Source organism: Poromitra crassiceps, assembly GCF_964638095.1.
Source record: "Poromitra crassiceps genome assembly, chromosome: 14".
NCBI lineage: Eukaryota > Metazoa > Chordata > Actinopteri > Beryciformes > Melamphaidae > Poromitra > Poromitra crassiceps.
Window position 1 is genome coordinate 21,560,795 of NC_139633.1, and position 26,329 is coordinate 21,587,123.

Below are 26,329 nucleotides of genomic sequence, written 5' to 3' on the forward strand. Positions count from 1 at the left end.
TATCTATCTATATATATTATATATAAAGTCTAATCTACTGCAGCCTGTTGCACCAGCTGAACGTAAGTTCTGTCTTAAGTTAGGGTGTAAAGTCCACACTAACTGCTACGTTCAAACTAGTTAGTTTGACACTAAAGTTGTGTCTTTGTTGAGTTGCACCACGGAGACGTAAGATACATCTTAACTAGTAGTCCTTAAACCTCACACTAGCCAAAATAGTGTCGCAGAAAATGACGTGTACAGTATCTGTGACCAATCAGTGAAAAGCACGGTGGAAACGGTGTTTATTTACCGTTGTTTAAGTAAGTGGAGTGAAAACAGGACATGTTGCCCACCGCAAATTAGTGCTTTTATATTTCATCAACACTAACCAAATGAGAACGTTATTGAGTAACGTTCGTTTAGGTTCATATTACTGTTAACGTTTATCTGTGAGCTCTATCAGTATTGTAGGCTAATTTAGCACCATCCGCGCCTGCTAAATTGTTGCGGTTATTTTAATTTGTATGCAGTGCTGCAGCTTGTGGGAAACAAAAGCGTGAGTCATCAATATCAAAGGGTGTAATATTGATCACGGAGAGCGCGTTACCGACGCAAAACAACGATGCGCCACGGTGCCAAGTTGCAATCCGTGCCAATGCTTATTTTACGGAGGACTTTACACCTAGTAAGACGTAGGTGTAAAATTTAAGTTCTAACTTATGCCTACGTTGTAACTATTTCACTTGGTGCAACCCAAATATTTTTAGTAGTGCGTAAACTCGGACTTAGTGAGACTTTACGTTCAAACTAGCTTACGTTTCAACTTACGCACAGCTGGTGCAACCCACTGGTCTTGTCCTTGTCAGTGGTGCTAGTGAGACTACATTAACAACTACATTACCCATGATACCTATCGTTTCAATCACGTGACGCAGAGTCACATGCCTCGCTGTTTCTATCAACTCGCAAACATTCAGAGATTCATTCACACGGGCGTCTCATCCCTCATCCCCGGCGGTCCCAGTGGAGGCTGTCACACTGAAGGTTAGCGGTAATGGCATTTTATCCTCTACCATCAGGAAACTGCAGCAGGCCAGGGTCTCAATTAAAGATGAGTCAAGTGTGTGGACTGGAGAATATTGGTTTAGCTAGTTGTGATTTTTGTTTAGCTAACGTTAGCTAGCTATATAACAATGGGGTTGAGTTGACGGTGTCGTGAAGCTTACTGTAACGTAAACTGTAATTGTAACGATAACGTAAAAAACGGGTGGGTAAAAAAAGGTCAAGTGACTTGACCTACCTTGGCTAACGCGTACACGGTAACCGGTGACCTGTGGTGTTTTTGTGCAGTTGGTCCTGGTCGTGAGTTGTGTGTCAGTTTCCATAGCATAGCAGTGAGGTGATCATCAACATCATGTGTGTTGGGTAGCCACGGTGTCTGTAAACTTGGTTAGGTGGTGAAGATGACAGACTGAAGTGAAGAAGAGTCAGAACGGTATCACTGGTGTGAAGCATCATTGACAGACTGAGACCAGTAATATCAAGTCAAGTTGATTTGTATAGCCCTAATTCACAATCACAAGCATGTCTCAGTCTAGGGCTTTACAGAGAATAGGTCTAGCTAAATCTAGCTAAGCAGCACTAACAATAATAATATTACAAACATGATTGAACACTCTTATATTCAGTGTTGGGGGTAACTCATTACAAAAGTAACATATTACATGTAATGTATTACTTTTAGCAGTAACTCAGTAATATAACTTATTACTTATAGGATTTCAGTAATATTATACCAGTTACTTTGTCAAGTAACTCAAGTTACAAATTTAGTTATTTTTCTTTAAATCAAAGCACATATTTAAATAAAGATACAATCATTTCCTAATCAAACTGTTTTTATGCAAATAAAATGCGGTTGAAATAATTTTTCGGGATGCATTTTTCGGCAGCAATGTCATTCTGCTGCTGCTGTTGTTTTGGTAAAAGTAATGCAAAAGTAGTGTAATAAGTAACGAGTTACTCTACAAAGAAAGTAATATTGTAAAGTAACATTACTTTCAAATGAAAGTAACTAGTAATATGTAGTATATTACATTTTGAAAGTAACTTGCCCAACACTGCTTATATTAGAGAGACAGAGGGAGGGGAGAGAAGGAGACAGAGGGGGAGGGAGAGAAGGGAGTGAGCAGGGGAGAGCTAGAAAATGGGAGGAGGGAGGTGGGAGAGAGAGGGGAGCAAGAGCAGGAGGGAGGGGGGAGGAGAGAGCAGAATAAACAGATTATATTGGAGCTGGGTGATACCTTGACATCGATATCACGATCACAGGGGTCAGTTTCGATACATACCAATGTATATCACAATATGGTTCATATAAGCAAAGTAAAATTTAGTAATCCAATTATCATATATAATTACCTGGCGATATGATGCCACTGAATAGACAACAAACGATATTACTGAATTATCACATAGCTGTTACTCATTCCGCCCGCCCACACCGCTGCAGCGGCCGAGGCAGAAGCGGCACACTAGGACCGGAAGCGTGGTGGCCGGGCCAAACGAGCAACAGCTGCAGACATTCTGACTACTCTAACCTTAGCCTGAACTAATAGCACACAAGGAATCTAACTAATCTACAGCCTAGTCTGCCCGGCCCCTGTCCTAACCTAACCTACTCTAATCTAATCTTAGCCTGAGCATTATAACAATAACAAAAAATCTAGCTCAGAGGTTTTCAAAGTGGGAGGTGGGCCTCCAGCTAGGGGGGCTCCAGACAGTTTCCGGGGAGGCTCAGTGAGTGGGAATGAATGATTTATTTTTTATTTTTGAATTATTTGTTTATTTTACATTAATTATTACCAAGGCTATCAAAATGTATCAAATCACATACAATAGTCTAAATGTGCGTACTAGCCAGTTATACTGACCAGTAATACAGGCTTGGCTTCAGTAAAGATAGTAAGTAAGACAAAAATATGTTAAAGGGACAGCTCACCCTAAAATCCAAAATCCATATTTTTCCTCTCACCTGTAGTGCTATTTATCCATCTATATCGTTTTGGGATAGTTGCCTGAGTTTTGGAGATATTTGGAGATGTAGCCTTCTCTTGAATACAATGGAACTGGATGACACTCGGCTTGTGGTGCTCGAAGCACCAAAAAAATAAATTTGAAAAACTCAACAGCATTGTCTCTTTCCAGAAATCATGACCCCGTTACTCAAGATAATGCGCAGACTTTGTTGTGAGCAGTTTCATGTAGGAACTATTTTCTTTTGCAGTCTCAGAAAATTGCAGCACAGACTATATTTGTCATTTTTCCTTCAGCTTGTGTGGTATTACAAAAACATCACCTTTGTGATGTCCTTTCACAAGAATCCTAACATTCAGCTAATTAACCACTTTGTAAGACTTTGCATTTTGTCCATGCACGCTGTATCAGTTGGTTTTCTTCCAGTGCAAGCATCTTTAAATGCCAACAATATGTCATTACAGATCACTGAACGGCTGCACGTCACATTCACCCTGGTGGTGATAACTTTCTCAGAAACATCAGCTACCTCGTGTCCTGGAACTTAAACAACAGCCTCAACATTTTAACTGCAACCATAGACCGTTAAAAGAGACACTACAACGTGATTCCTTGTCCCTCCACCCAGACTGAGTAATCTGCCTTTCCTTTCCTTGGATCCAGAGTCAGAGGCTGGTTTAGTGGAGTATTTGAGGCATTGCCAGCCAGTCTGTTAACTCATGGCCATTAACACGGATGTAGAAGACTGGGGCGGCATGGGGAGTAATGACCCGGGAGAAAGAGCGTGGCTGCTGCAGAGCCCCAGCGTGGATTCCGTCCGGCATCCGGAGTCGGACAGGAGCCGGGGCGGGGGCGTGTCATCTATAGCCGCCGTCTTCATCGTGGTCAACGCGGCGCTGGGAGCAGGTCTACTCAATTTCCCAGCAGCCTTCAATATGGCAGGAGGAGTAACTGCTGGAGTGCTGCTTCAAATGGTGAGAAGATACAGACAGTTTATCAGAAAAGCCATTGCATGAAACATTCAGACCAAACAGAATTTGGTATATGATCGTGTTAAGTCTGAATCTGGCTTCAGCATATACAGGCAGTCATTACTGATACACTGGTAGACGTGCTAGAGATGGTTACTGTTTCTAGCCTAAAACAGCAAATACATGCATTCTCTATTGTCCCATGACCAAACGCAAAATTGCTTATGGACAATCTAGTTTAGTATAAGAATAAGGAACTATAATGTAATTCTTCCTGTTTCTTTGCATTTCAGTTTATGCTGATCTTCATCATCAGCGGGCTGGTGATCCTGGGCTACTGCTCCCAGGTTGGTGTGGTCAGATCCTGACAGGCTTGCTTTAATTATTTATTTATTTATTTATTTATTTATTTATTTATTTATTTATTTATTTATTTATTTATTTATTTATTTATTTATTTATTTATTTATTTATTTAATTTGTCTTTCTTCCCCATCTGCCTTAGTCCTTTAAGTCTGACATTAGCCTGTCATTAGTGGTGAGAATATTGGAGCAGTCTTGTGTAATTAGATGTTATTTCTGCTGCGTTTGCATTTCTGATCAACCGTGGGGTAGTTATCCATAGAAGCAGACTTTCACTTCCTGATTGGCTACACACTTTACACGTTGAAACACAGTGGAGAAAGGGTGAGTCAGTCCACCCCGATCTGAGTCAATCACCAATACGTTATGTAATTACATTTTTTGGATCACTTACACCTCTATAATATTACTGCATTACATTTTGAACCAGAAAAAGGACAAAAGCCTCATGTATAATGATGCATGTTAATGAGACTTCTGCAGTGGAGGACCAAAATGCGTGACTCATTAGCCAATCAACAGCCAGGAATGGGTCTCGCGCTACTTTTGAATGCAAAAATAAAGCTGATAATGTACAATTTGATAAAAAAAAAGAAAAACGTTCAAAGTACAACACAAACTGTCCATTTCGCTGCAACTCGAGAGTGCTGCTTAATCCAGGACCTTACTTCCTGGAACTCTTGAGAGTAAAAAACTGGTCCATTGGAGTGAATGGAGATGTCACAACTCTTCTATATATACGACTCTGGATGTACCTAATCAGGTAGATACAAATGGAGCAAATGTCAGTAATACAACAAAACTGTTCCAATACATTTACCACTGATCGCATGTCCACTCATTACAATGCAGTGTCATTACCTGTCTGGTTCCTTACTCTATTACCAGGTCAGCAATGAAAGCAGCTATCAGGAAGTAGTCCGGGCCTCCTGCGGGAAGGTCACAGGAGTCTTATGCGAGGTAGCCATCGCTGTCTACACCTTTGGTACTTGTATTGCTTTCTTCATTGTCATCGGAGACCAGCTGGACCGCTGTGAGTATATTTGTACCGTTATAATGAATTACATACAAACCATCCTCTAGCTTTAAATAATAATATAATAATTTTAGTAGAACCGAGCTTTGTCGGAAACCAGGAGTGCAATTATTTCTTGCTCTGTAACATACTTTGACGTCGTCATATATATATATATACTGTACATTTAGCGTTGTTTTTTGTGCTAAAGCAAAGGTTTAGTCGATCGTATCGGTCATTTTTGTGTGTTGTAAAAAAAAAAGAAGAGGAAAAAAGGAAACTGTGCATCATTCTAGACGAGGGCAAAGAGTGTCCAAGATGACACCAGTCTGCTAACTCAGTACATGTTTGTCATGTGACCCACTCGTGCATTTCCGTGCCCTTAAGTGCTGACATAGTGGAAATCCTACTGCCGTCTGCTTCTCCAAACGGACTGTGACCCTCTGCTCTTCTTTGATTGGTTCAAATGAACGGAGCCGCTGTGACTTCAATTATCTACTTTGCTAAATCTCTGTCCTGTGCCCAACGGTGTGCTGCTCGTCCCACTGTGACACTCAATCCTCGCATCCTGCATAGATTCACTTCGCAATCTTTCTGTCTTTTCTGAAAGATTTCTGAACTTCCACTTATTTTCCTAACTCCATGTGTTTTGGTTTTTCTTAGTGTTAGCTGCAGTAGATCATGCCACGGAGGGTGTGGTCACTGGACATTGGTACACTGACCGCAAATTTACCATCGTTGTTGTTGCAGTCCTGCTTATTCTTCCTCTCTCCATCCCCAAAGAGATTGGCTTTCAGAAGTATGCCAGGTATACATATCCATATATCACTTATGACTAAACAATACGCTCATTGGTTCATTACACTGTGGTTCATGTAACACTACCAGTCAAAATTTTAGACACATCCTTTTTTTAATTTTTCTATTATTACTACATTTTAGAATAATTGTAATGACACGAAACTATGAAATAACACAAATGGAATTATGCAGTTACCAAAAAAGTTGGAAACAAATCAAAACTGTCACATATATTTTAAATTCTGTCAAGTAGAAAGCCTTTGCGTTGATGGGAAGGCAAATGCTTTGGAAATAAATGTATCCATAGGCATCAACTTCACTATTTGTATTTGTCTAAAAGAAAAAACCTGCACGCAATAAGCATACGCTTTTAGATTAAAATGGCTTTAAGATAATGATCAACAACCGTCCAATCAAGGTGTGTCCAACCTTCTGACTGGTAGTGTAGGAGTAACATTGGTGAATGCTTTCTTGGCTTTTATCATTGCATGATAAAAATGCTGAATGTGTCTGTGTTGCTGGTGTTTTCATTGCAGTGCACTAAGTGTCATGGGTACCTGGTATGTCACCATAGTGGTCATTATCAGGTACATCTTGCCAGATAAAGAGGTGACTCCAGGCCATATTCCCACCAGGTGAGCTCTCCATACTTTACAGTTTATTACCATAACCGCTTATATACAGTATTCAGCTAGCAGCTTTTGCTAGATCACTAGATATAGTGTCCAAGTCGCCAGTTCTCGTAAAATAAACAGCTTGCACACTGCAGGGCTCCAAAGTGCAAGTGGCAGGTTCAGCTTGTTCACCACTCACTCATTCAGACAGAAACCTCAGCATACCTCCTCATCTTGCTTTGCTTGAGTTGCTAAATGCTTGTGTTTGTTACAGTGCGTCTTCCTGGACTGCAGTGTTCAATGCAATGCCCACCATATGCTTTGGTTTCCAGGTATATCCTCATTTTGTATCATTTTGAGATATCATGCATGGATTTGCCTCTGATATTTTCTATGACTTGTTGTGACTTGAGTTTGAAAAAGATCTTTGTCTCCTCCTCGTCTCTGTCCTCTCACAGTGCCATGTGAGCAGTGTGCCAGTGTTCAACAGCATGAGCAGGGTTGAGCTCAAGCCGTGGGGACTTGTAGTCACTCTTAGCATGATTATCTGCCTCTTTGTGTACACAGGCACAGGTATGTTGTTTGCGGGGGGGTGTCGTGTCGTATGTGCTACTAAATGCCTAATAATGTCCCTAATAAGCTGTCTTTTGCCAGGTTTATACAGGTGGTTGGAATACTAAAATGTTTAAACTTTGGTTAGGAAACTTTAAAGCAATATTCCACTTAATTTTTGACCGCCATGAAAGCCAGAATAGAAACTACTCGCCAAGATCGGAATGCAGCTGGGACGAGTTTGTAGTGTTCAAATAGCCTGGCTAAACCCAGCCTCCACGTGACCTGCTCTCAGACCTGCTCTCAGTCACTTGCAGGTCTGAGAGCAGGTCACGTGGAGGCTGGGTTTACCCAGGCTAGTGTTCAGATAGTTCCCATTAGTGATGCCATGGAAAATAACCTGAAAAGTCACATTTAACAGGTTTGTGATTGTGTGAACAGATTCAACAATCCCTGCAACTGCCAGGAAACTGAAAGCTATCCCTTTGTCAGGCGTCCGGGTAGTGTAGCGGTAGATTCCCTGCCGGTTCATACATCCATACAGGTACGATTGGCTGTGTCTGCGGGTGGGAAGCCGGAATGAGGGTATGTGTCCTCGTTGCTGCACTAGCGCCTCCTCTGGTCGGTCGGGGCGCCTGGGGTGGAAGGAAACTGGTGGTAATAGCGTGATCCTCCCACGTGCTATGTCCTGCCGCTGTCGGGTGAAAAGAAGCGGCAGGTAACCGCACATGTATCGGAGGAAGCATGTGCATGTGTGTGTCTACGGCTCTCCCCAGATCGGCAGAGTGTGGGGCAGCGACCGGGGCAGCAGGGGGAATTGGCCAAGTACAATTGGGGAGAAAATGGGGGGGAGGGGTCTGAAAAAACAACAACTGCAAGGCGCATCTGTGACAGCTTATTTAAAAGATAAAATAAGGATGTTTTGTTATCCAAATACATAATGATGTAATGGAGACCGTTCATTCATGATGTATGTAAAATATATTGATGCGTAAGAGGATTTGCTTTTCTGCAAATACGTATATAGCAAATTATTACAATATTTGCTAAAATGATGTTTGCAAATTATGCCGTTGGCTGTTTCAAGTCAGCAGGCTGCAATATCTGAGAAATGTGATTGAGTGCCAGAATACTGAAGTCTTTGTTGTTCTGATCTGATCTGTTCTGTTCTGATCTGATCTGATCTGTTCTGTTCTGATCAGGTGTGTGTGGCTTCCTGTCATTTGGCTCCAATGTGAGTCAGGATGTGCTGATGTCATACCCTCCTGATGACATTGCGGTGGCCATCGCAAGAGCTTTCATTGTCGTCTGTGTCATCACCTCCTATCCCATTTTGCACTTTTGCGGCAGGTAAGATGTAGTGAAAATACGATTTGTACGAGCTTCATCCTTTGGATATCCAGCACAGCTGGCCTGTGTCTAGCACACCTCCTTCTCCTTAGGCTTTGGGTGCAAGAACCAGGACATGATACAGTAGCACTTGTGGACTCCCTAGTTGCCATACTTTGGGCTAGTGTCAGACTTTCTCAGTGACCAGAACTAGGCTTGTTTTCCATTCCTTTCCACTCTTTTTTTCTGTTTCAGTTCAGGGTAATCAATATGGTTGTTTGCATAGCATATATGTACCAAATTTTGTCAATCCGACTTCTAGTTTCAGAGAAATTATAGCCTTTTAGGTTTTGAATTTTGACATGAAACTAAACCACCGCCATCTAACTAGAGTTTGTTACCCATTTACCCACCATTGTCTGTTGCCATAGATTAGAATAATGGACGTAGCCACTATTGCAAGACCCCATTTGTGACCTCTCTGCAGACACGGAAGAACAGCTTTGTGAAAAGATCCAAATGGATGATGCTACGGATAGTAAAGTAATTGTACGGTGTAGTTAAAGCAGCATTTCCTCACTGCACACTGGTGTCATCACATGTCTCTCCAGGGCCGTTATAGAGGGACTTTGGCTGCGTTTCCATGGCGAGCAGGTGGAGGTGTGTGTGCGACGTGAGCAGAGGCGCAGGGTCCTGCAGACGCTGGTGTGGTTTTCTGTCACACTCGTCCTCGCACTCTTCATCCCAGATATCGGTCGGGTAATCTCCCTTATTGGAGGACTGGCGGCCTGTTTCATCTTTGTCTTCCCAGGTACCGTGGGCCCTCACTGTTGGCATGAAAGACTTCTATGTAAGGCTAATTTTAACGTCACACCGTAATGTCTGTGTCTAATGTCTTTCACTCAACAGGTCTGTGTTTGATTCAAGCCAAGCTTTCAGAGACTGAGAGCCGATCTGCCAGGTGGGACTGAGCTCACCCTTAGCCGTGTGCTAATTTCATCAAAATAGTTGTCTCAAAACCCATTCATTTCTCTCCTTAGTCAGCATTTCCTTTATTGTTGGTCCTCTCCCCCTACAGCTGGCATGCTTTGGTGGTCTACGGTGTTGTCATGGTTACCACTGGAGCATTCATCTTTGGCGTCACCACTACCAACTCCATCTACCAAGACGTCGTCAGTTAAAAAGACCCGGACCGATCCCGAGTCTTCAACCGTTGGAGACTGCTGCTATTCTGAACTAGTGAATACTGTGGAGAAGCATCTCAAGACTCGTTTTAAATCCTCAAGACTCTACTGCATGTCACACGTCTACTCACCATACTGAGTAAACCTCCCAGAGTGCTTTACTCTGTCCATGGAGTGCTGTTCTCTGATTGGACAGATTCAAGAAGCTCCACAATTATAACTGACTTGAGAGGCCTTTTTCATTTTTGGCTGCACTGCAACAGCGGGGCCAGTCCTATAAACTCCAAAGTCTGTCACTGACTGACTGACCGAGTGATGAAGTTACACCGTTGGCCGTGGCACACCCATACTAGGTTTTGGCCTAGTCTTGTGAATTTTAAGTTGCATGTTTTACTTTTTGTTTTTACAATGTTTTCCAACTTGCAGTGAAAGTAGTTATTGCTTTTGTAGCTGTCCCATATGTGGGGCACAGAAGCCCTTATGTCATCTCCTGATCCCGCATGGACGAAACATCCCTGTCCTGTTTACAAGAACTGAGGAACCTCAGCTCATGAAAGGAAAGGTCTATAATCAAATTGGATTGTCCCAATTTGTGTACTCTGAGTGCATGTCGAAGTAAACATTAAGTTTGAGGTTGACATGCAATAGTTTGGAGTTCTAGGCCGAGTCCAGACTTGATGTTGGAACTCTTCATAGTGGCAGCCCTGCATTTATAACAGGACTGAGTTGCTTAAATTAATTTTTCCACAAATTTAAGGCTTGTGTCCTACTGTAGGGCTTCCCCCCACTTTAAGCCACAATTGTCAACCTCATTCTCAACTAGACTCAAACACTAATTGAGGGTGTTCATAGCATAATTGCTGAGATCATCCAAGTGAAGCATTTTGAATGGACGTTGGATTGCAATGATTTCTATACGATATGACAGGTACCCAGGCTGAAGTATGCAACTTGAATTCATTTTATGATTTTTTTTTTTTTTAAATCAAGCTGAAGATGAGTTGAAGTATATTATCTAAAATGAGGTTCTAGATTTTAATGGCTGATTACTTTCAAGTGACTTAGTAACTCCATTGTGGCCTAGAGGATAGAGAAGGAGCATCCAAGACTACATCGTCTTGATTTGGATAAGGAAGCAAAGGCAGATTGTAGCAGACCAAAGAAGCCAGGAGCTCATTTGGTTTGCTGTAAAATACACATTTTTAATGTGTTTTCCTCTTTTGAAATCACAGAGAACATTCAAAGTCTTAGAATGATATGACCGGCCCACATGCCATTTGTAACAAAGAATTTTATGAATGAAATGGCGGCTAAAATAAGTGCTTTAAATCCCCAATTTTACAATTACAAAATTGCATTGCAATCACAGTAATGATACCCAAGTATGGTCAGTATATTGGGAATCAATATTTGAATGAAATTCTAGAATTCTCTGATCTATGTTTTACTGGTTTATTTATTTGACGTAACATTTGTCTGTGTACATATTAGAAGATGGACTGAACAATCATGGTAAAAGGGATTATTCTCTGAAATAGCAATTATGGTTTACCAATGACACTATTGACTGTTGACATTTTGTCACATTTACCCCATAATTGGGAACAAGGGAATTGATTTTGTTTGATGAAACAATGCTGTATTGGTGATCAGTGTAGCATCTTGTGATCAGTAAAAAACCTTTCAATCTTTGAGAGGATTTTATTGCATGTCATTGACTTTTTTTCTTCCCATACTTTTTTTTTGTACGCCTAATTTTTTTGCATTTTTTTCCTGATTGGTGGGTTAGGCACTGTAAACAAGGTTATTTACTTTATATCCAACTCTAGGGTGACCAGATGTCCCGCTTTCTGTGGGACTGCACAGCATTTTCATGCCTTTTCCCCATGTCCCACATATTGATTGACTAGTTTTCAAAAGCCAAAGCACAGAAAGAGACACCCACACACTAAAAAAAGTTTTCTCTTGTTCCGGCTTTCTGATGTCTTTAGTCTTCTATGACAGACTATGTTTGGGTTGTGGACTGTTAGTCAGGACAAAAGAGATTTGAGGGATGTCATCTTGGACTTTGTGGAAACAATTATCGCCATTTTTCACCATTTGGGGTGACATTTTATAAACCAAATGATTAATCGATCAGTCTAAAATAATCTTATCAGATTATACACATTTGGTTTGCTGGGATCTGGTCACCCTATTGACCACATGGAATGTGCATGTTAACATTGTTGGTCTCTGATTTTCCCCCATCCTTTTGATTCTAACAGTATTTTGCAATAGTTACATAAGTGAACATTTGCTGTATGCATTGACTGCTGTGTGACAATACAGGCTGCATATCGATTTTTGTAATGGCACCTTTTGTTTTAGAGTGAAATGTGGAGCTCAGGACTTATTGTTATTTTTTTCAAACAAAAGGGATGCATTTTTTCAAGCTGTTTGTAATCATGAAGAACATGTCCTCCTGTTGTCATTCCAAATAGTGACTTGCAATCATGAAGTTATGCTGGAAATAATTAGATAACAGCACTACCTGTGAAATTCCAAAAATAATTTCAGTCATGGCATGTGAATAAATCAGATAATCCATATGACACTGGCAGTTTCATCAAATGTTTAATAATAAAAAAGTCAAGTCATGTACAATGCAAATTAAAATTGCAGATTGATCATCAACATTCAGTTCAGGGCAGGCAAATGCGGTATGTTATTTGCTTCAAAGTCAACAGAAAATCAGTATAAACACCACAAGTCGATTCTGTTAACTTTAGTGCTACAGAAAAAAGCTTCATTTGATCATATTTTTTTATTAAGAATACAGTTGTTTCCCCCCCAAAATGGATCTTCCCTGAGAAAAATGCCCCGACGACAAACGAGTGCAGTGAAAACAGAAGGCAGTGCATCATGCACAGTAGGAGCCATTCGTTATGAAGGACTGGAACATGTGGAAAGCCGGGCCAGGAGCCCACTGTGGGACCATGTGACCTGCACCCTGAAACACAGAACAGCAGCATTTCACAACAGCTTGTGTCTGGGAGAGTTACAAGCACTTAAGCAGTCCTAAGTCCTGTCCAATCAGATTAGTTTTTCAATTTGATTTTAAGAAAGGACCATCATGCTTTTGTGCCAGATGTGGCAGCCATTTTGTCTGTGTTTACCTTAACTGTCAAGAAGGTGATGTTTCCAAATTGTTGGTAGAAGCCAGCAATCTGTTCATCATATAGCCAGCTGCTGTACTTGGTGGTTGGCTATGAACAGAAACATTGACATTTTGGTTCAATTCATCTGTGGGGGTGGACACCAACTATATTTTCATGACATCAGCCCCGGTTTACAGCCTTTACCTTCAGGCCCAGGTCTTCCACAAACCACTGGTCTCCCAGGAAGTTACAGGCCATGTCTGTGTCTCCGTTGTAGACCAGAGCACGCAGACCCACAGACAACAGCTTCAGATACACATCCTTCATTGTTTGGTAGAGGGTGATGTACTGCTCTCCAACATCATCACTGCAGTGAAGGAAACCATTCATTATGGGCATGATCGTGTCTAATGGGACACTAGATTAATCTCACTATCCTTGTGTAATCTCATTTATTTTAGATCATTTCCCCCTCCAAAATAACACAAAAATGTGAAGTTAAATGAACAATCAATTTGAGATAAGCCAGTTAGTTACTACTTTAAGTACCTTTACATACAAGGTATGTAAAGGTACCTTTACATACAAGGTATGTAAAGGTACTTAAAGTAGTAACTAACTGGCTTATCTCCCAAACTGTAATCTCCCAACCTAAATGCCTCTTTTTCTGCACAATTCCAGTAACTGATAGATTGAAGTTAGCATAATTTATAACGAAACTAATAATCATGTTAGATTTATCCATGGATTTATCCCATAACTTCCCAACCAAGCTTGAAGCATCACGTTTTGTTGCACCAATCTTAAATTCTCTACAGAATGTTCTCACAGAACAAAGTACTCTTAAGTTTAATTTGAAATCCACCTGTGTTGATAGTAATGCTGAAATGGGAGCCAAAGTGATTTAGAGCTCTGAAGTTGATAAACAGACTAATTTGCTGATCATCTACCTGCAAAGGTCCCATGGTGGCAGGATATCTGGAATATGCAAAGCTTTCCGCACATCGCCTCGGTTCAGCCAGTTTATCTGAGCTGTGCTGTTGATGCAGGGAGGGACTTCACCCAGAGACACGGAAGAACCTACAGTCTTCATTAAAAAATATATATATATTATGATGATACCAAAATAAAAAATAAAAATCCTTCCAATATACTAGACAAATCACATGCATAAAGGTTGTCCATAAAGGGGAAGCCTCACCTTGGACTCCCAGGGTTTCTTGTACTTGTAACTCTTAAACAGCTGACGCATGCTCCTCTCGTAGCCTTTGTGGGATTTCACTCCACCCTCGCAATCCATGTAAAGTGCATATTCATTGAGTCCGGACGCATACACAACACCGAGGGCCACATTCACCTGAAGGAGACACGGTGCAGACAAAGACAGAGGAGATTTCGCATCAGCCATCCAACAGCACTAGAAACGTAGCCTGGCTCCAGACCTTCAAAGCCACGCCCACTCCACAGTTGTGAATGGGCTCCTGAGTTTCTGAATTGACGATGCAGTTTGAATATCAGGCTACTAGAAACACCCAGGTGATTAAAAATGATGCATACGTACCATTATCTTGCAGGTTTCTGAACTGCTATTGTAGAAGTTACAGCTCCCCGCCTTGTCACAGCAATTTATGTTGAGATCGCTCCATAACCTGCACAGAAAACATTGTGTTAAAATTACATTCACTGCATCAACGCTGCAAAAATCTCAGCGTTTCCACTCGCGATATACATATTGTGAAACAGCCAAAGTCCCTCTACAACTGCCATGAAGGACATGTGATAATACCAGTGTGCAGTGAGGAAATACTGCATTAACTACACTACATCACAAAAATCAAGGTGATGATTTTAATTGGCGTCTCATGCAGGCAAGAACAGGAAGTATTAGCCTTTGTTAACGATAATGACACATAACTTTTTCTCTGCTCTCTGAATCTAGTCACAAGCCATTGGCCTATTTCACATCCTACCCAAATCACCCATTTTGTGTCTAAAAGGCAGAAAGTAAAACGGGTGCAAGCAAGATATTGATTAGAGCCCCGGCACTGGAACATCTAAATGGATTGGAAGTTTACTTCCAATCCATTTAAGCTTTACTTTAAGCTTTAAGCTTTACTTCCTGCCTTTTAGACACAAAATGGGTGATTTGGGTGAGATGTGAAATAGGCTAATCTAATATTTTGGTGGAGAGGATATCTTTTCAGCCCTTTCAAGAGGCTAAGCTTAGCCTAGCTTTAGGATATCTCAAAAAGTTATGAACAGATTTGCACCAAACTTGGTAGAAGAGCAGGACATGGGCCAAATTAGAACGGATTAACTTTCCATGCCCACTAGCCAAAAGGGGGCATGGCCATAGCCAATCACAAAATGGTGCATAACTTCCAAACAGATGTTGATTTATGATCCACTTTACACTTTAAAGCAGACACGTTGGCTCTAACATGTGCTACTTACTCTTCTCCCAAGACGGCGTGGTAGTAACCAAAGTACATCAAACTTTGGTCATTGAGGGCGAAACTGCTGAGACCATTGCCTACTGCAAAGCCCTAGAAAAACAACCATACATGAAAAAAGACATGTTAGATAGTTTACTTGCCTAAAAGTGTGCATATGTGTGTGTGCAGTTGTGCACATGTAAGGTATTTTGTAATTTGCACAAAACTGCTTCTCGATGACAAGTAGCAGCATTTTCTGCATTAAACTGCCCTCTAGTGGTGCTACTGATACTAAGTAAGCAGTTGCTGGTGCCAATACAAGAGCATCTGTCTGCAGGCTGCAAACAGACCCTTCTGGAGCAAAGTAGGCTATTTGTGGACAAGGCCATGAAGCATCTCACCTTGAAGTTGATCTTGGCAGTTCCTGAAGCCACGCGGAGGCTGAGGGTCGGGGCATAAATCCCACCATAACTTTCTCCAAAGATGAAGAACTCATTGCGGATGAACTTTGGAAACTTGACAAAGAAACTTTGCAGGGCAAGGTAATTATCATCGGCGACCTAAGAGAAGACGCAAGACAGAGCGGTGTTTCAAGGCGATGTTTTCATGAGATCCTTTTAAACTAGTTACTCCCCAAACTGAACTCACCATGTCATCGTTGGTTTTGTACTTCTTATCATCAGAGTAAGAATAGCCGACTCCTGCAGGAGCTTCCAGATACAGAACGTTGGCGATCTTGTTCCAGCTGAATTTGTTCTCATACAGCGTAGCCCCATCGTCATTTACCTAAAAGAGGAAACTCAACAATGCCTATTCAGAGTTACTTGAATTCAGCGCGCGGCGCAGGTAAAGCTACACAAGCACATGCGGCTCACATGAAAGGGGCCGTTCTCTGACAGGAATCCATCCAGCGAGCTGCAGCCAGGGCCTCCGTTCAGCCAGAGCACCAGGGGGTCGGCGAGCGGCTTCCTCTGAGACGTCACAAACCTGGGGACAGAGCAGAGCTACAGATCAGCAGATTCATGACATATTTTGATGATGTCACAGTGGGATTTATGACATCACAGCAGGACAATCACAGAGAAACAAACAAACAGAGCCCTAGCTCCCATTTATATGCTGATTATTATATAGGTAGGCTATGTTTCCATTTTCAAACAAGTTTACAATAAACGTTTGTCAGAAGTTTCAAAGTCAAACTATTTTAAAGGTATTGTTGCTGGAAGACTTGAGGAAGCAAAACAAGCTTGTCTTCCACTTCCCTAAAGTCTTCCTATTATGACGTCTTTCAGAGCTATATGGACTTGGTGCCAGTGCCACACTGGGGCTATTAAACATGTCTCATTCCAACCACAGACTGCATCAGGTGACTTCAGTGATTAGCTCCTCCTCTCAGGTTGCGATCACCTGTAGTTAGTTTGAGAAAAGTGAATTGCATCTTGACTGACAAGTTCAAATAAGCTTATTTTGAGATAGTCTTCCGTGAGTCGAACTCTCCATAGTTTAGGCAAAGAAATAGATATATATAAATTAAGTAAACAGTCTCACTTTCTTGATCTGATCAGTTCATGAAAGACACCAACTGTCCCTCTACCCCTAGTACAGTACATGCAGGAAGTACCCTACTGTTTTGTTGCGAAGCTGTTGAGTGACAAGATACAGTTCAGCCAGGCAAACAGCAGCTGCCAAAATCTAAATTAACGATACATTATTTGCAGCATCCTTATTCAGAAGTTCAGAAAACGTACCAATAGTGAAGGAACTTTCCATGGCTGGCATTCAGATAGCCAGACCACTGTTGATAGTTGGGTTTGAAGCGCATGCCTGGCAGCTCGGTCACCTCGTCAGAGTCGTACTGAGCCCACGCGCCCAGAACAAACACAGCGAGGAAGCACGAGCGCAGCAACAAACCACCGGCAGACATCCTGATTCTGTCCACACGCCTCGCTGCTAGCTGGCTAATCTATTCTACACAACCCGGTGTAGAGACAGTACAACGACCAGCGACTGTTCAACTTCCTACTGCAGTGCTGGTCCCAAGTAAGTGCTGGTGATCATATGACTGCAACTGCAGCTGTACTCTGTCGTGTCACGTGACCAGTGAGCGGCAGCCGAATGAAAGATAAAATAAAAGAAAGATACAAATCCCCCCAAAGTAACGTAATCATGTTGCGCCTGAAAATTGCTATTTATAGACCGAATGTTTATTTTTTCTAGGATAAGTTGAAGTTGTTGTTTTGTTAGTTTAAATAATAGACCCCATGATAACCCTTGACTATGTGGAATTTAGCATTTTATTCTGGTGAAATGGTGATTTCTTGAGCTTTTATTTTGAAACCCGGCCGGGAACCGGAACAACACGCGCCTAGTAGGCGGAGCTTACTTGGTTCATTTAACAGTGACCGTGACGCTGATGCTCGGGAAGAGTGGGTAAATTGTTGTAGAAAAAGTATATCTAATTTAATTGTGTGACAATTTACAATCTGTAAATTGTAACGTGAAAATACTGACGGGAATCGACAGTCATGTTGGAGTAGCGTAGCGATACCCCCTAAAATATCTATGGTAGCAACCCATAGATATATGGTAGCAACTCTGTGCCCGCGCTTGCTCCCGAATCACGATCAAGGTAAAAACAACAACAGTAATTAATCGCATTTTCAAGCCTTTCATCAAGATCGTGTGTGACATTATCGTTAGGTCTACGGTAGTTGTGAAGTGTGTGCATGAAGAATCAGCTAACAGTTAACTTGTAGCTAGTAACGTTACTCGCAAAACACTGCTTTTTCTTTTTACAGAGTAACGTGAGCGATTCGACTAACGTTAGTAGGTACATCGGTGCATGTGTTGAAGCTGAAAGCCACATTTAATATGAAATAGGGTTTCCGGTAAATTAATAAAATAAAACGTTGCTTTGAGTACAAAGCAGCCTAGTGAAATTATCAATCTACAGTAAATTACAAATTGTTTTCTACAAATTGTCCTTTTTACAGCATACTGTCACACCCATTCAAGCAGCCGCTGCAGGAAGTACAGCATGTGTAACTATTATTAATGATGGTTCCATTCCATGTAGGTGTTCCAGTGCCAGGGCCCTCATTAATGTTATTGGTTACACCTACTTTACTTCCTGCCTAATACCAACTCAAAATGGTTGATGTGAAAAGGGCCTATTAGCTAGAGTCTAGCTCTGCTGCTCATCCAGTCCGCCACCAACGTTGCAAAGGGGGGCGAGGGAAGAGAAACTCCAACTTGTAACACTGTGGTTTCGCTCTTCTCTCCAGCAGCATGGAGCACGAAGGGAGCACGGCTGTACCTGAAGCCACGAAGGAAGTGCACGAAACCCCGCTGATGAGACACCAGAGGAGCCTCGGAATGCTCACCCAGAAGGTTGTCACCCTACTGCAAGAGGCAAATGATGGCGTGTTGGATCTCAAAGAAGTAAGTAGGCCAGGGGCCAAATGTAGAAACCATGTGTACACGCAAATTAGTGTGCTGCACCACTTTCCACACAGGTTTCCGAATTTATAAAAATCCACGGGCTGTGAGAATGTGCGTACCGGTACACATCTCTCACACCATGAATTTGATAATTTCATCAAGGTCGGTGGTCGGTGGTTCGATTCCCGGCTCCTCCAGTCTGCATGTCGAAGTGTCCTGGGGCAAGATACTGAACCCTAAATTGCTCCTGATGGTGTGCCAGTACCCTGCGTGGCAGCTTGCTACCATTGGTGTATGCATGGGTGAATGTACCTACTGATTGTAAAGCGCTTTGGATAAAAGCACTATATAAATGCAGGCCATTTACCATTTACCAATTTCACTCGTTGACCCCTCGATCATAGCTAGTGTCAAAGGAGCACCCCAAAATGGCGTTGCAGGCTCCGTTCAAAATGGCCCTACTTGTAGCAATCACATTTAAACAGTACTTACACGCAAAGTTGCTGTCCATCGCTACGGGCAATTCGTGTTCCTAAATATTGCGTAGTTTCTAATACCAAGCTCCTGTAATCTTGCCAGAGTCTGTATTTTCCGCTCTTCCGGATGTGTAATTACGGGTTTCCACCCATAACCACAGCAGAGATGGTGCTGTTTCCCCGCTGGGAAGTGGAAGAACAATGGCGATTTTCAATGGAAAATATAAATTACAGGCTCTGGTATGACACAAACTGCTCAGAATTGGAAACTACACAATATTTAAGAACACGGGATTTGATCCAACTGACTCTTGCTTCATAATTAAGAAGTGCTTGTGTAGATAGAAATGTGTCTTTGATGCCAAAGAAAAGGGGGGAATGAGTGTGGGTCATTCAATCCTCGTCTACCACTTACAGCCACTGTACACTGAAACAAATACTGGTGGTTGGCATTCAAACTGAATACCGCCCAATTTAATATTCACAAATTCTACTTTGAAACATCAGCAACACTTTAACTTCAGGCCTCAGGTTTTTATTTCAGGCCTCGAGACAGTGAAAACATGAACATTTGAAGCGGTGTGTTGACTTCTGTATCTGTAAATGACTCTGAATGTTGCAACGCCACCGCTGGCTGATCCCTGATGCATATCATTCCAGTCAGACCTGTTGGAGGAAGCCTGAGAAAACGTGATTTCTTTTAGAATGGCTCTGATTTGCTGTGTGGCTAAACTGGCTTCCTTCTGCTTTGCCAGGCTGTTAAAGTCCTGGCTGTCACACAGAAAAGACGCATCTATGACATCACCAATGTGTTGGAGGGCATTGGTCTGATTCAGAAAAGGTCCAAAAACAGCATACAGTGGAGGTAAGTTTTTACCAGTTTGTCTGGAAGAATATGTACACAATCGTGTGAGAGTTTTGGTGCGTTTGTTAAAACAATATGTTTTGCTTTATCTGAAGGGGCGTTTACCCAGGAAGCAACACACAGGAGACGGCCCAAAGGCTGAACGCGTTGAAGTCAGAGCTGGACGACTTGGCGCAGAAGGAGAGTGTGTTGGACCTGCAGAAAGTTTGGGTGGAACAGAGCATCAGGAACACAACGGAAGACTCCAAAAACATCCCATATCCTTCTTCTGCGAGAAGCACTGTCGAAGCACAAACACATTGTTACCTTGAAGTTTTCGTACATTATTACACTATGCAGGGGGGATGCAGTATTCAAGTGTATTTGTGCAAAATCCACTGTATTCAATACAGTCACATTCTTCTGATTACAATTCTAAAAATATGGCAAAGTGAAACAGAAATGCATTCTATTATTGTCGCTTGTTATTTTGCTGATATCTTGGGTATTGCAGTTTTATTGTTCCTGAAAGTGCATTTGAACAGTACTTATCTTATACTGTCAGTTACCAGTGAAGAATTGATCATCTTTATAGATTCAGGTTGACAAGAAGATACCAACCAACTGAATATCTGATGTTTGAAATTGAGAGCGGTGAGAACTGGACGGCAGTCCTACCTTCAATTGTATCTCATAACATTAAAGAATAGGTGGGTCTGAAGTAGTGGGCAGATAGTGGAGGTGACACGTATATTTTTTGGAGAAAACAATCACTATCATACTTGCAAGTTTACTCCTTTCTGATGTAATCCTATAATTCTTCAGGTTATTCTTTGATCAGATCAACACCCTATTCCAGGTTGAACCTTAACTCAGATCAACTCTTGCCTATGTGAACCATGATGATATCTGCAGCTGCTTCAATGGTATTCTCTCTTTATTCCCTCTCACTTGTTTTGTTTACGTTTGTGTCAGCAGCATGTCTTGCTACAGATGAAAGTGCGTAAAGCGGTAAACCCAATCTGCTTGCAAAGGTCTGTGGTTAACAAATGTTGATGGGAGTGGTAATTTGGGTTCAGCAGGATAATCTTCACAAACGTGAATCACTTTTATGCCTTTTGAAGCGTTTTCTAAAAAATCGTGTTTAAAAAAAAACGCATTTACGTTTCAAAAGTCATAAAAGTGATTCACGTTTGTGAAGATTATCCTACTGAACCCAAATCACCGCTCTCATAAACTTTTGTTAACCACAGACCTTATTTTATGCATTCAAGTGAAATCCTCATTCTAAAACCCATTGACTTTTCCCTGTAAGATCCAGGAAGTCCGGGACTTCTGCCTTCCGATACAAAAACACGTCATCCCTGCGGCACTCTATACTATACTGATTGTTTTTTGGTTATGGGTCATCATTGGCCTCAAGCCGTTGGAGCAAAACACGCATCTGAGCCAATCTATTGTCAAATATTAAAGCAGAAATCACTGAATTTGATATCACAGTTATGCCCAAGTCGGCTTTTAATCAGTGGGTCCACTGTAGGGATGGCAGAGGATAACTCTTCACTTGGGAGGGAGGGGGAGTCTGGCTCTGAGCAGCAGCACAAGTTGTTTGGTGCAGATCAGCAGTTATAATCCATCTCTGTTCCTACTCAGGAAGTGAACATTGGAGAAGCTGATAGTTCAGGAGGCGCAGCACAGAAAGCTTGTCTCTTCCAGTGGTGCAGTGCCGCAGCTCGTTTCCCTCTCCTCCGTCTCTGAGCTCACTGCTCGTTTCCCTCTCCTCCGTCTCTGAGCTCACTGCTCATTTCCCTCTCCTCCGTCTCTGAGCTCACTGGGCTCGAAGCCTGTGCTGCTATTGAATAGTCTTGATTAATATATCTGCAGGGGAGCTTAGAGAGTTGGGATTAAAAGTATAACAGTATATTCCAACTTTTGAAATGGAATGCACACTGAATGTGCAAAATATTAGGGGCACTTGCTCTTTTCAGGAACTACACTGATGAGCCGAGTCCAGGTAAAATCCGTGATCACTGATTGATTTCCCTTATTAAATGGACCAATCACAAAGGAGGATATGGATGAAGAAAAGCAGAGGAGTTAGATAATACGTTTGAAGTTTTGAGGCTGCAAGTCAATACCAAGATGTCCCTAATATTTTGCAAACCAGCAATCCGTCGGTTAATTCCTGTGCACCCCCCCCCCCCAACCTCTGGGGGCAAGCTTGTTTCAATAGCTGTATAACCGGAACCCGCGACTCAACTTGCCTGGCCACGCCCCTTTATGCTAATTTTACCAAGCGCTCGTGCTATTATTAGGAAGCGCTATTATGCGGATTTAATCTGTCTGAGTTCTAACATGGTTTAATATACATGTAGGCAAAAAGACCCCGAACAAAATTACATTTTCTTTTGATTTAAAATGCACAAAGACCAAATTATTGCTCAAGGTTTTCACTGTAGCTCTTGTCTCTGCAGGTAACACCCTCTTGGCAGTACGCGCACCATATGGTACACAGTTAGATGTTCCGATACCAAAAGCTGTAAGTCCTGCACCAATACAACATGATTTACTTCCCACTTTGCTTGATCTCAAACGGGGGTGATTTAGTGCACGTGTGCATCTCCCCACAGGTGCAGAACGGTGAGACGAAGTATCAGATCCATCTGAAAAGCACCAACGGGCCCATTGACGTTCTGCTTATTAACAAAGACCCTGTAAGTTCTGTTCCTGTGTTGCTGCCGTTCCCACCGCCTGCAGAACTTCTAGAGAGTGGCAAATTAGCCGCGTCTTGTGCATTGGCAATGGAAGCCTCGGCTATTAGCAACCAGTCTGCTGACAAAGCTAGCACTCAATCTGGTCAAACGGCCTCAGCGGACTCACAGCCTCTTCAGTCATCACCGCTGATGAAGGCTGAGCCTCACGGAACTGATGCGTCTGAAGGTGAGTAGCTTTGTTTGGGGAATTGGCTCCTGAACTGGACTGTTATGGATATGACCTGATCCAGCATTTGTGTTGTTCTCCCTGTAAGACCTGATGCAGCGTCTGCGTCGTTAACCCTTTCAGCAAAGATACTTTATAACCTCCGGGACACAAAGGAGGGACCCCGGAGCACACTGATAGATTTACAGCTTTTATTATTGCGAGCAAGACTAACGTTTCAACACTACTGTGTCATCATCAGAGACAAAATGGTCCATTTTGACTGCAAGGGACTTAATATGATGGAGGGTCTTTCTACTGGAATAATCCAAACTCATCTCTCCAATCTTTTTTTTCTGATTTCCCCCCCCATTTTCTCCCCAATTGTACTTGGCCAATTTTTCCCCCTGCTGCCCCGGTCGCTGCTCTACCCTCTGCCGATCTAGGGAGAGTAGACTAGCACCATGCTTCCTCCGACACATGCGCAGTTGCCAGCCGCTTCTTTTCACCTGGCAGCGGGGAGCTTGACCGGCAGGACGTAGCATGTGGGAGAATCATGCTATTCCCACCAGTTCCCTTCCAGGCCCCGTACAGGCACCCCGACCGACCAGAGGAGGCGCTAGTGCAGCGAACAGGACACATACCCCTAATCCGGCTTCCCACATGCAGCCACAGCAAATCATGCCTGTATGGACGCCCGACCAAGCCGGAGGTAACACGGGGGCGCGAAACCTGCGACCTTCGTGTTGGTAGGCAGTGCAATATTGATTGGCTGAAAGCCCGCTGTAAAAGTAATGGAAAGTAATCAGTTAGATTACTTTTATATTGTGATACTTTGATTACCTACCTTACTGATTACAATTTTAACAGGTTATTCATAATTGTATCGGATTACATTTTTAAAGTAACTCTCCCAACCTTGCATATAACGTTACCATAATAAATTGCATCTAGTTACTCATGATGTTACTCACTCACTACTTTTTTTTCCTGAGATACTTTTTTACTCTCTTACTCAAGTAAGTATTATTATTTTTATGGGCACTTTTTTACTTCTACTTGAGTAAATATATTATAAAGTAACTGTCCTTTTAATTGACTTCCGTTTTTGTTTACTCTCCCCTCCACCGGTTATATTATGCATACATTGTCTGTATCTATCTATCTATCTCTCTCTCTCTCTCTCTCTCTCTCTCTCTCTCTCTCTCTCTCTCTCTCTCTCTCTCTCTCTCTCTCTCTCTCTCTCTCTCTGACACATGCATACAACTAATCATGTTTTCACATCTCTTGTACTATGTTTCCCTTCAGTGCTGAGTGTTCTTATAGTGATTTTTAATGTTTCAGTGCTGGGCTTATCAAAGGGCATGGCAGACATGCTAGATCCAACCAAAGGTACTAAGCATGTTTCATGTTGTGTCTGGCAATTATTTTGGTCTACTCTGAATTCCACTGTGAATTTATTGACTGTATATATCAATGTATGAATAAGTGTGTTCTCTTTCTCTGTCTCGCCTCATTTCTGTAGAATTTATGAATGCTGATCTAATCACAGAGCTTATGGCTTCTGAAGGTAAATGTTTCAACGCGCCATATTATCATTCTGACAAGATCATTTGGGTCAGTCTTACATTGGTACTATATATCCTATACACTCTGCTCTCCACTCCTTTTCTCAGTTTTCTCTCCACTCCTCCGTCTGTCTCCCCCCCCAACTCACCATGACTACAACTATAACCTGGAGCATGAGAGTGAGGGCCTGTGCGACCTCTTTGACATCCCTGTTTGATCTTGGCCTCCCGGCCAGTGAAAAGGCAAGGCTGCAGAGGAGTATTTTTGCTCCAGAACATGCACAAAGTCATCTACTTCTGAATAGTTAAATGCTGATTTGTTGGAGAGACAAAAAAACAACTGTGAGTGCTCCCCGTGGAGGGGGGGGAGTGAAATATCATTTCTCTATGGAGATGAATAAAGTCTATTCTTGCTCTTTTATTCTCAAAATGTGTCATTGATCAAAACCTCCTCTAGAGGTCGCACTTCTCCACTGCAGCATTTATTGTGCATTTTGTTGGAAGAGGAAGCACATGCATCACTTTGCAAGGAATTCCAAGTTATTAGAAAAACAACCAAATTAAACTGGTGGAATGTCCTGGGTATCATCAGGCACCTGAACAGGGAGGAGGACTCGGGATGGTTCCACAGCAGCTGAACTGGCTGCTCTGGAGCTGCAGAGCAGCATTATTCAATACATTTATTTATTGATGAAATTAGTACAGATGAAATAAGTTGCGTTGATGGGTTTGTGCTCTCTGTTCTAGGTGATGAGACAACTCAGAATGCTGAAATTAGGAAAAGCCCCGTGGAGAATGCTGAAGGTGTCAGTGTTGCTGCAATGAATTGAAGTGAATCTTTTAGACATTTGTTTTTGTATGTCTTGTATGTATTTTGGAATAAAGTCTGTTCTTCTCTTTACTCACTCTCTACATCTACTTTGTTTCCCCTTTTTTGCTGAGATTGTCCCTGTTGTAACTATTATCTCTCGCCCTGTAGTAGAATAAACTACTGACTGATTTAACCACCAAGCTTAAGGTTATTCATGCGCTAAACGGTTCATAAGATGCAAATGAATTGTAATGACAGAAGAACCAGGGAATCACAATGAGGACGGAACTATATTGCTCTACTCTAGATATTCATCATAGAAATTGCCATTCTAGTAAATGAAAAGAAAAATGCCAGTGCAGCCGCAGACACCATAATGCTACAAATAATATGAAAATTATGTGTATCTGACTTCTGTCTGTCGCTTATGATTTTAGATTTTATAATTAATGCTGCACTTCCAGTTTGTGGTTAGACAGTCATCAACATGGAGTGTTTTGTGTGTGTGTGTTTGCAAAACAAACGTAGCTGACACAGTTTAAACTAAAGTACCGGTATTTGATTTAGCAAAACGAAGGCTTCTAATAACATGTTTCATATTGGAAGCTATGAAATGGCATTGAGGGGCAAGAAAGAAGCCCATTTGCGGTGACAGTGATGTCATGGGTGTGGCATCAATCTATGCATGAGTTTTCAAACTCTGAGACTGTGGGCCTCCCCTCAGACAAAGCTTGGAAAAAGGTGCCTCCCCTAGTTGTTTACTTTCTCAGTTTCAGTAAATTCTTGGATGCCTATGGGATCATGATTATTTGATCCCATAGATACTCAACAATTGAGCCAAAATATTGCTG

The 26,329-nt window shown here is 42.0% G+C and overlaps 3 protein-coding genes across 5 annotated transcripts; 2 read left to right on the forward strand and 1 right to left on the reverse strand.

The window, feature by feature from the left end:
• The first annotated feature begins 979 nt into the window (after positions 1-979).
• Positions 980-12,425, forward strand: slc38a7 (solute carrier family 38 member 7). The gene is made up of 12 exons (XM_083651226.1): positions 980-1,026; positions 3,480-3,989; positions 4,280-4,333; positions 5,238-5,382; positions 6,028-6,172; positions 6,702-6,800; positions 7,054-7,111; positions 7,238-7,352; positions 8,534-8,681; positions 9,272-9,471; positions 9,570-9,621; positions 9,739-12,425. The coding sequence occupies exons 2-12, from the start codon at positions 3,735-3,737 to the stop codon at positions 9,839-9,841; spliced, it is 1,374 nt and encodes a 457-aa protein (XP_083507352.1). The 5' UTR covers positions 980-1,026; positions 3,480-3,734; the 3' UTR covers positions 9,842-12,425.
• An 18-nt stretch (positions 12,426-12,443) lies between these two features.
• LOC310789583 (lysosomal protective protein) lies at positions 12,444-17,473 on the reverse strand. Its single transcript, XM_083651227.1, has 11 exons — positions 17,168-17,473; positions 16,295-16,406; positions 16,068-16,205; positions 15,821-15,979; positions 15,439-15,530; positions 14,546-14,633; positions 14,186-14,341; positions 13,935-14,071; positions 13,189-13,351; positions 13,003-13,092; positions 12,444-12,836 (listed from the first exon to the last, which is right to left on the reverse strand). Exons 1-11 carry the CDS (start codon positions 17,341-17,343, stop codon positions 12,747-12,749), a joined length of 1,401 nt encoding a protein of 466 aa, XP_083507353.1. The 5' UTR covers positions 17,344-17,473; the 3' UTR covers positions 12,444-12,746.
• Positions 17,474-17,843: 370 nt separating this feature from the next.
• On the forward strand, positions 17,844-25,568 carry LOC310789587 (transcription factor E2F4-like). Of its 3 annotated transcripts, none has more exons than XM_083651231.1 (11): positions 17,844-18,048; positions 18,704-18,860; positions 20,092-20,201; positions 20,297-20,457; positions 21,062-21,106; positions 22,655-22,719; positions 22,811-23,120; positions 24,444-24,491; positions 24,625-24,669; positions 24,776-24,910; positions 25,415-25,568. In XM_083651231.1, exons 2-10 carry the CDS (start codon positions 18,708-18,710, stop codon positions 24,883-24,885), a joined length of 1,047 nt encoding a protein of 348 aa, XP_083507357.1. In that variant the 5' UTR covers positions 17,844-18,048; positions 18,704-18,707; the 3' UTR covers positions 24,886-24,910; positions 25,415-25,568. The 3 variants fall into 3 exon arrangements, with proteins under 3 accessions (XP_083507357.1, XP_083507358.1, XP_083507359.1); XM_083651232.1 differs by having other exon boundaries at positions 18,707-18,860; XM_083651233.1 differs by lacking the exon at positions 24,776-24,910.
• Positions 25,569-26,329: the final 761 nt, after the last annotated feature.

What these genes read in the sequence shown, in the direction of transcription:
- slc38a7 (XM_083651226.1), top strand. Translation starts at nt 3,735, where the DNA reads ATGGCCATTAACACGGATGTAGAAGACTGGGGCGGCATGGGGAGTAAT. An exon ending in CTGGAGTGCTGCTTCAAATG is followed by an intron (nt 3,990 to 4,279) that starts GTGAGAAGATAC and finishes TTTGCATTTCAG; the next exon opens with TTTATGCTGATCTTCATCAT. An exon ending in CGGAGACCAGCTGGACCGCT is followed by an intron (nt 5,383 to 6,027) that starts GTGAGTATATTT and finishes GGTTTTTCTTAG; the next exon opens with TGTTAGCTGCAGTAGATCAT.
- LOC310789583 (XM_083651227.1), bottom strand. Translation starts at nt 17,343, where the DNA reads ATGTCTGCCGGTGGTTTGTTGCTGCGCTCGTGCTTCCTCGCTGTGTTT. An exon ending in CTGCCAAGATCAACTTCAAG is followed by an intron (nt 15,531 to 15,820) that starts GTGAGATGCTTC and finishes TTGTTTTTCTAG; the next exon opens with GGCTTTGCAGTAGGCAATGG. An exon ending in AGAAACCCTGGGAGTCCAAG is followed by an intron (nt 14,072 to 14,185) that starts GTGAGGCTTCCC and finishes TTTTTAATGAAG; the next exon opens with ACTGTAGGTTCTTCCGTGTC.
- LOC310789587 (XM_083651231.1), top strand. Translation starts at nt 18,708, where the DNA reads ATGGAGCACGAAGGGAGCACGGCTGTACCTGAAGCCACGAAGGAAGTG. An exon ending in GCGTGTTGGATCTCAAAGAA is followed by an intron (nt 18,861 to 20,091) that starts GTAAGTAGGCCA and finishes CTGCTTTGCCAG; the next exon opens with GCTGTTAAAGTCCTGGCTGT. An exon ending in CATGCTAGATCCAACCAAAG is followed by an intron (nt 24,492 to 24,624) that starts GTACTAAGCATG and finishes TCATTTCTGTAG; the next exon opens with AATTTATGAATGCTGATCTA.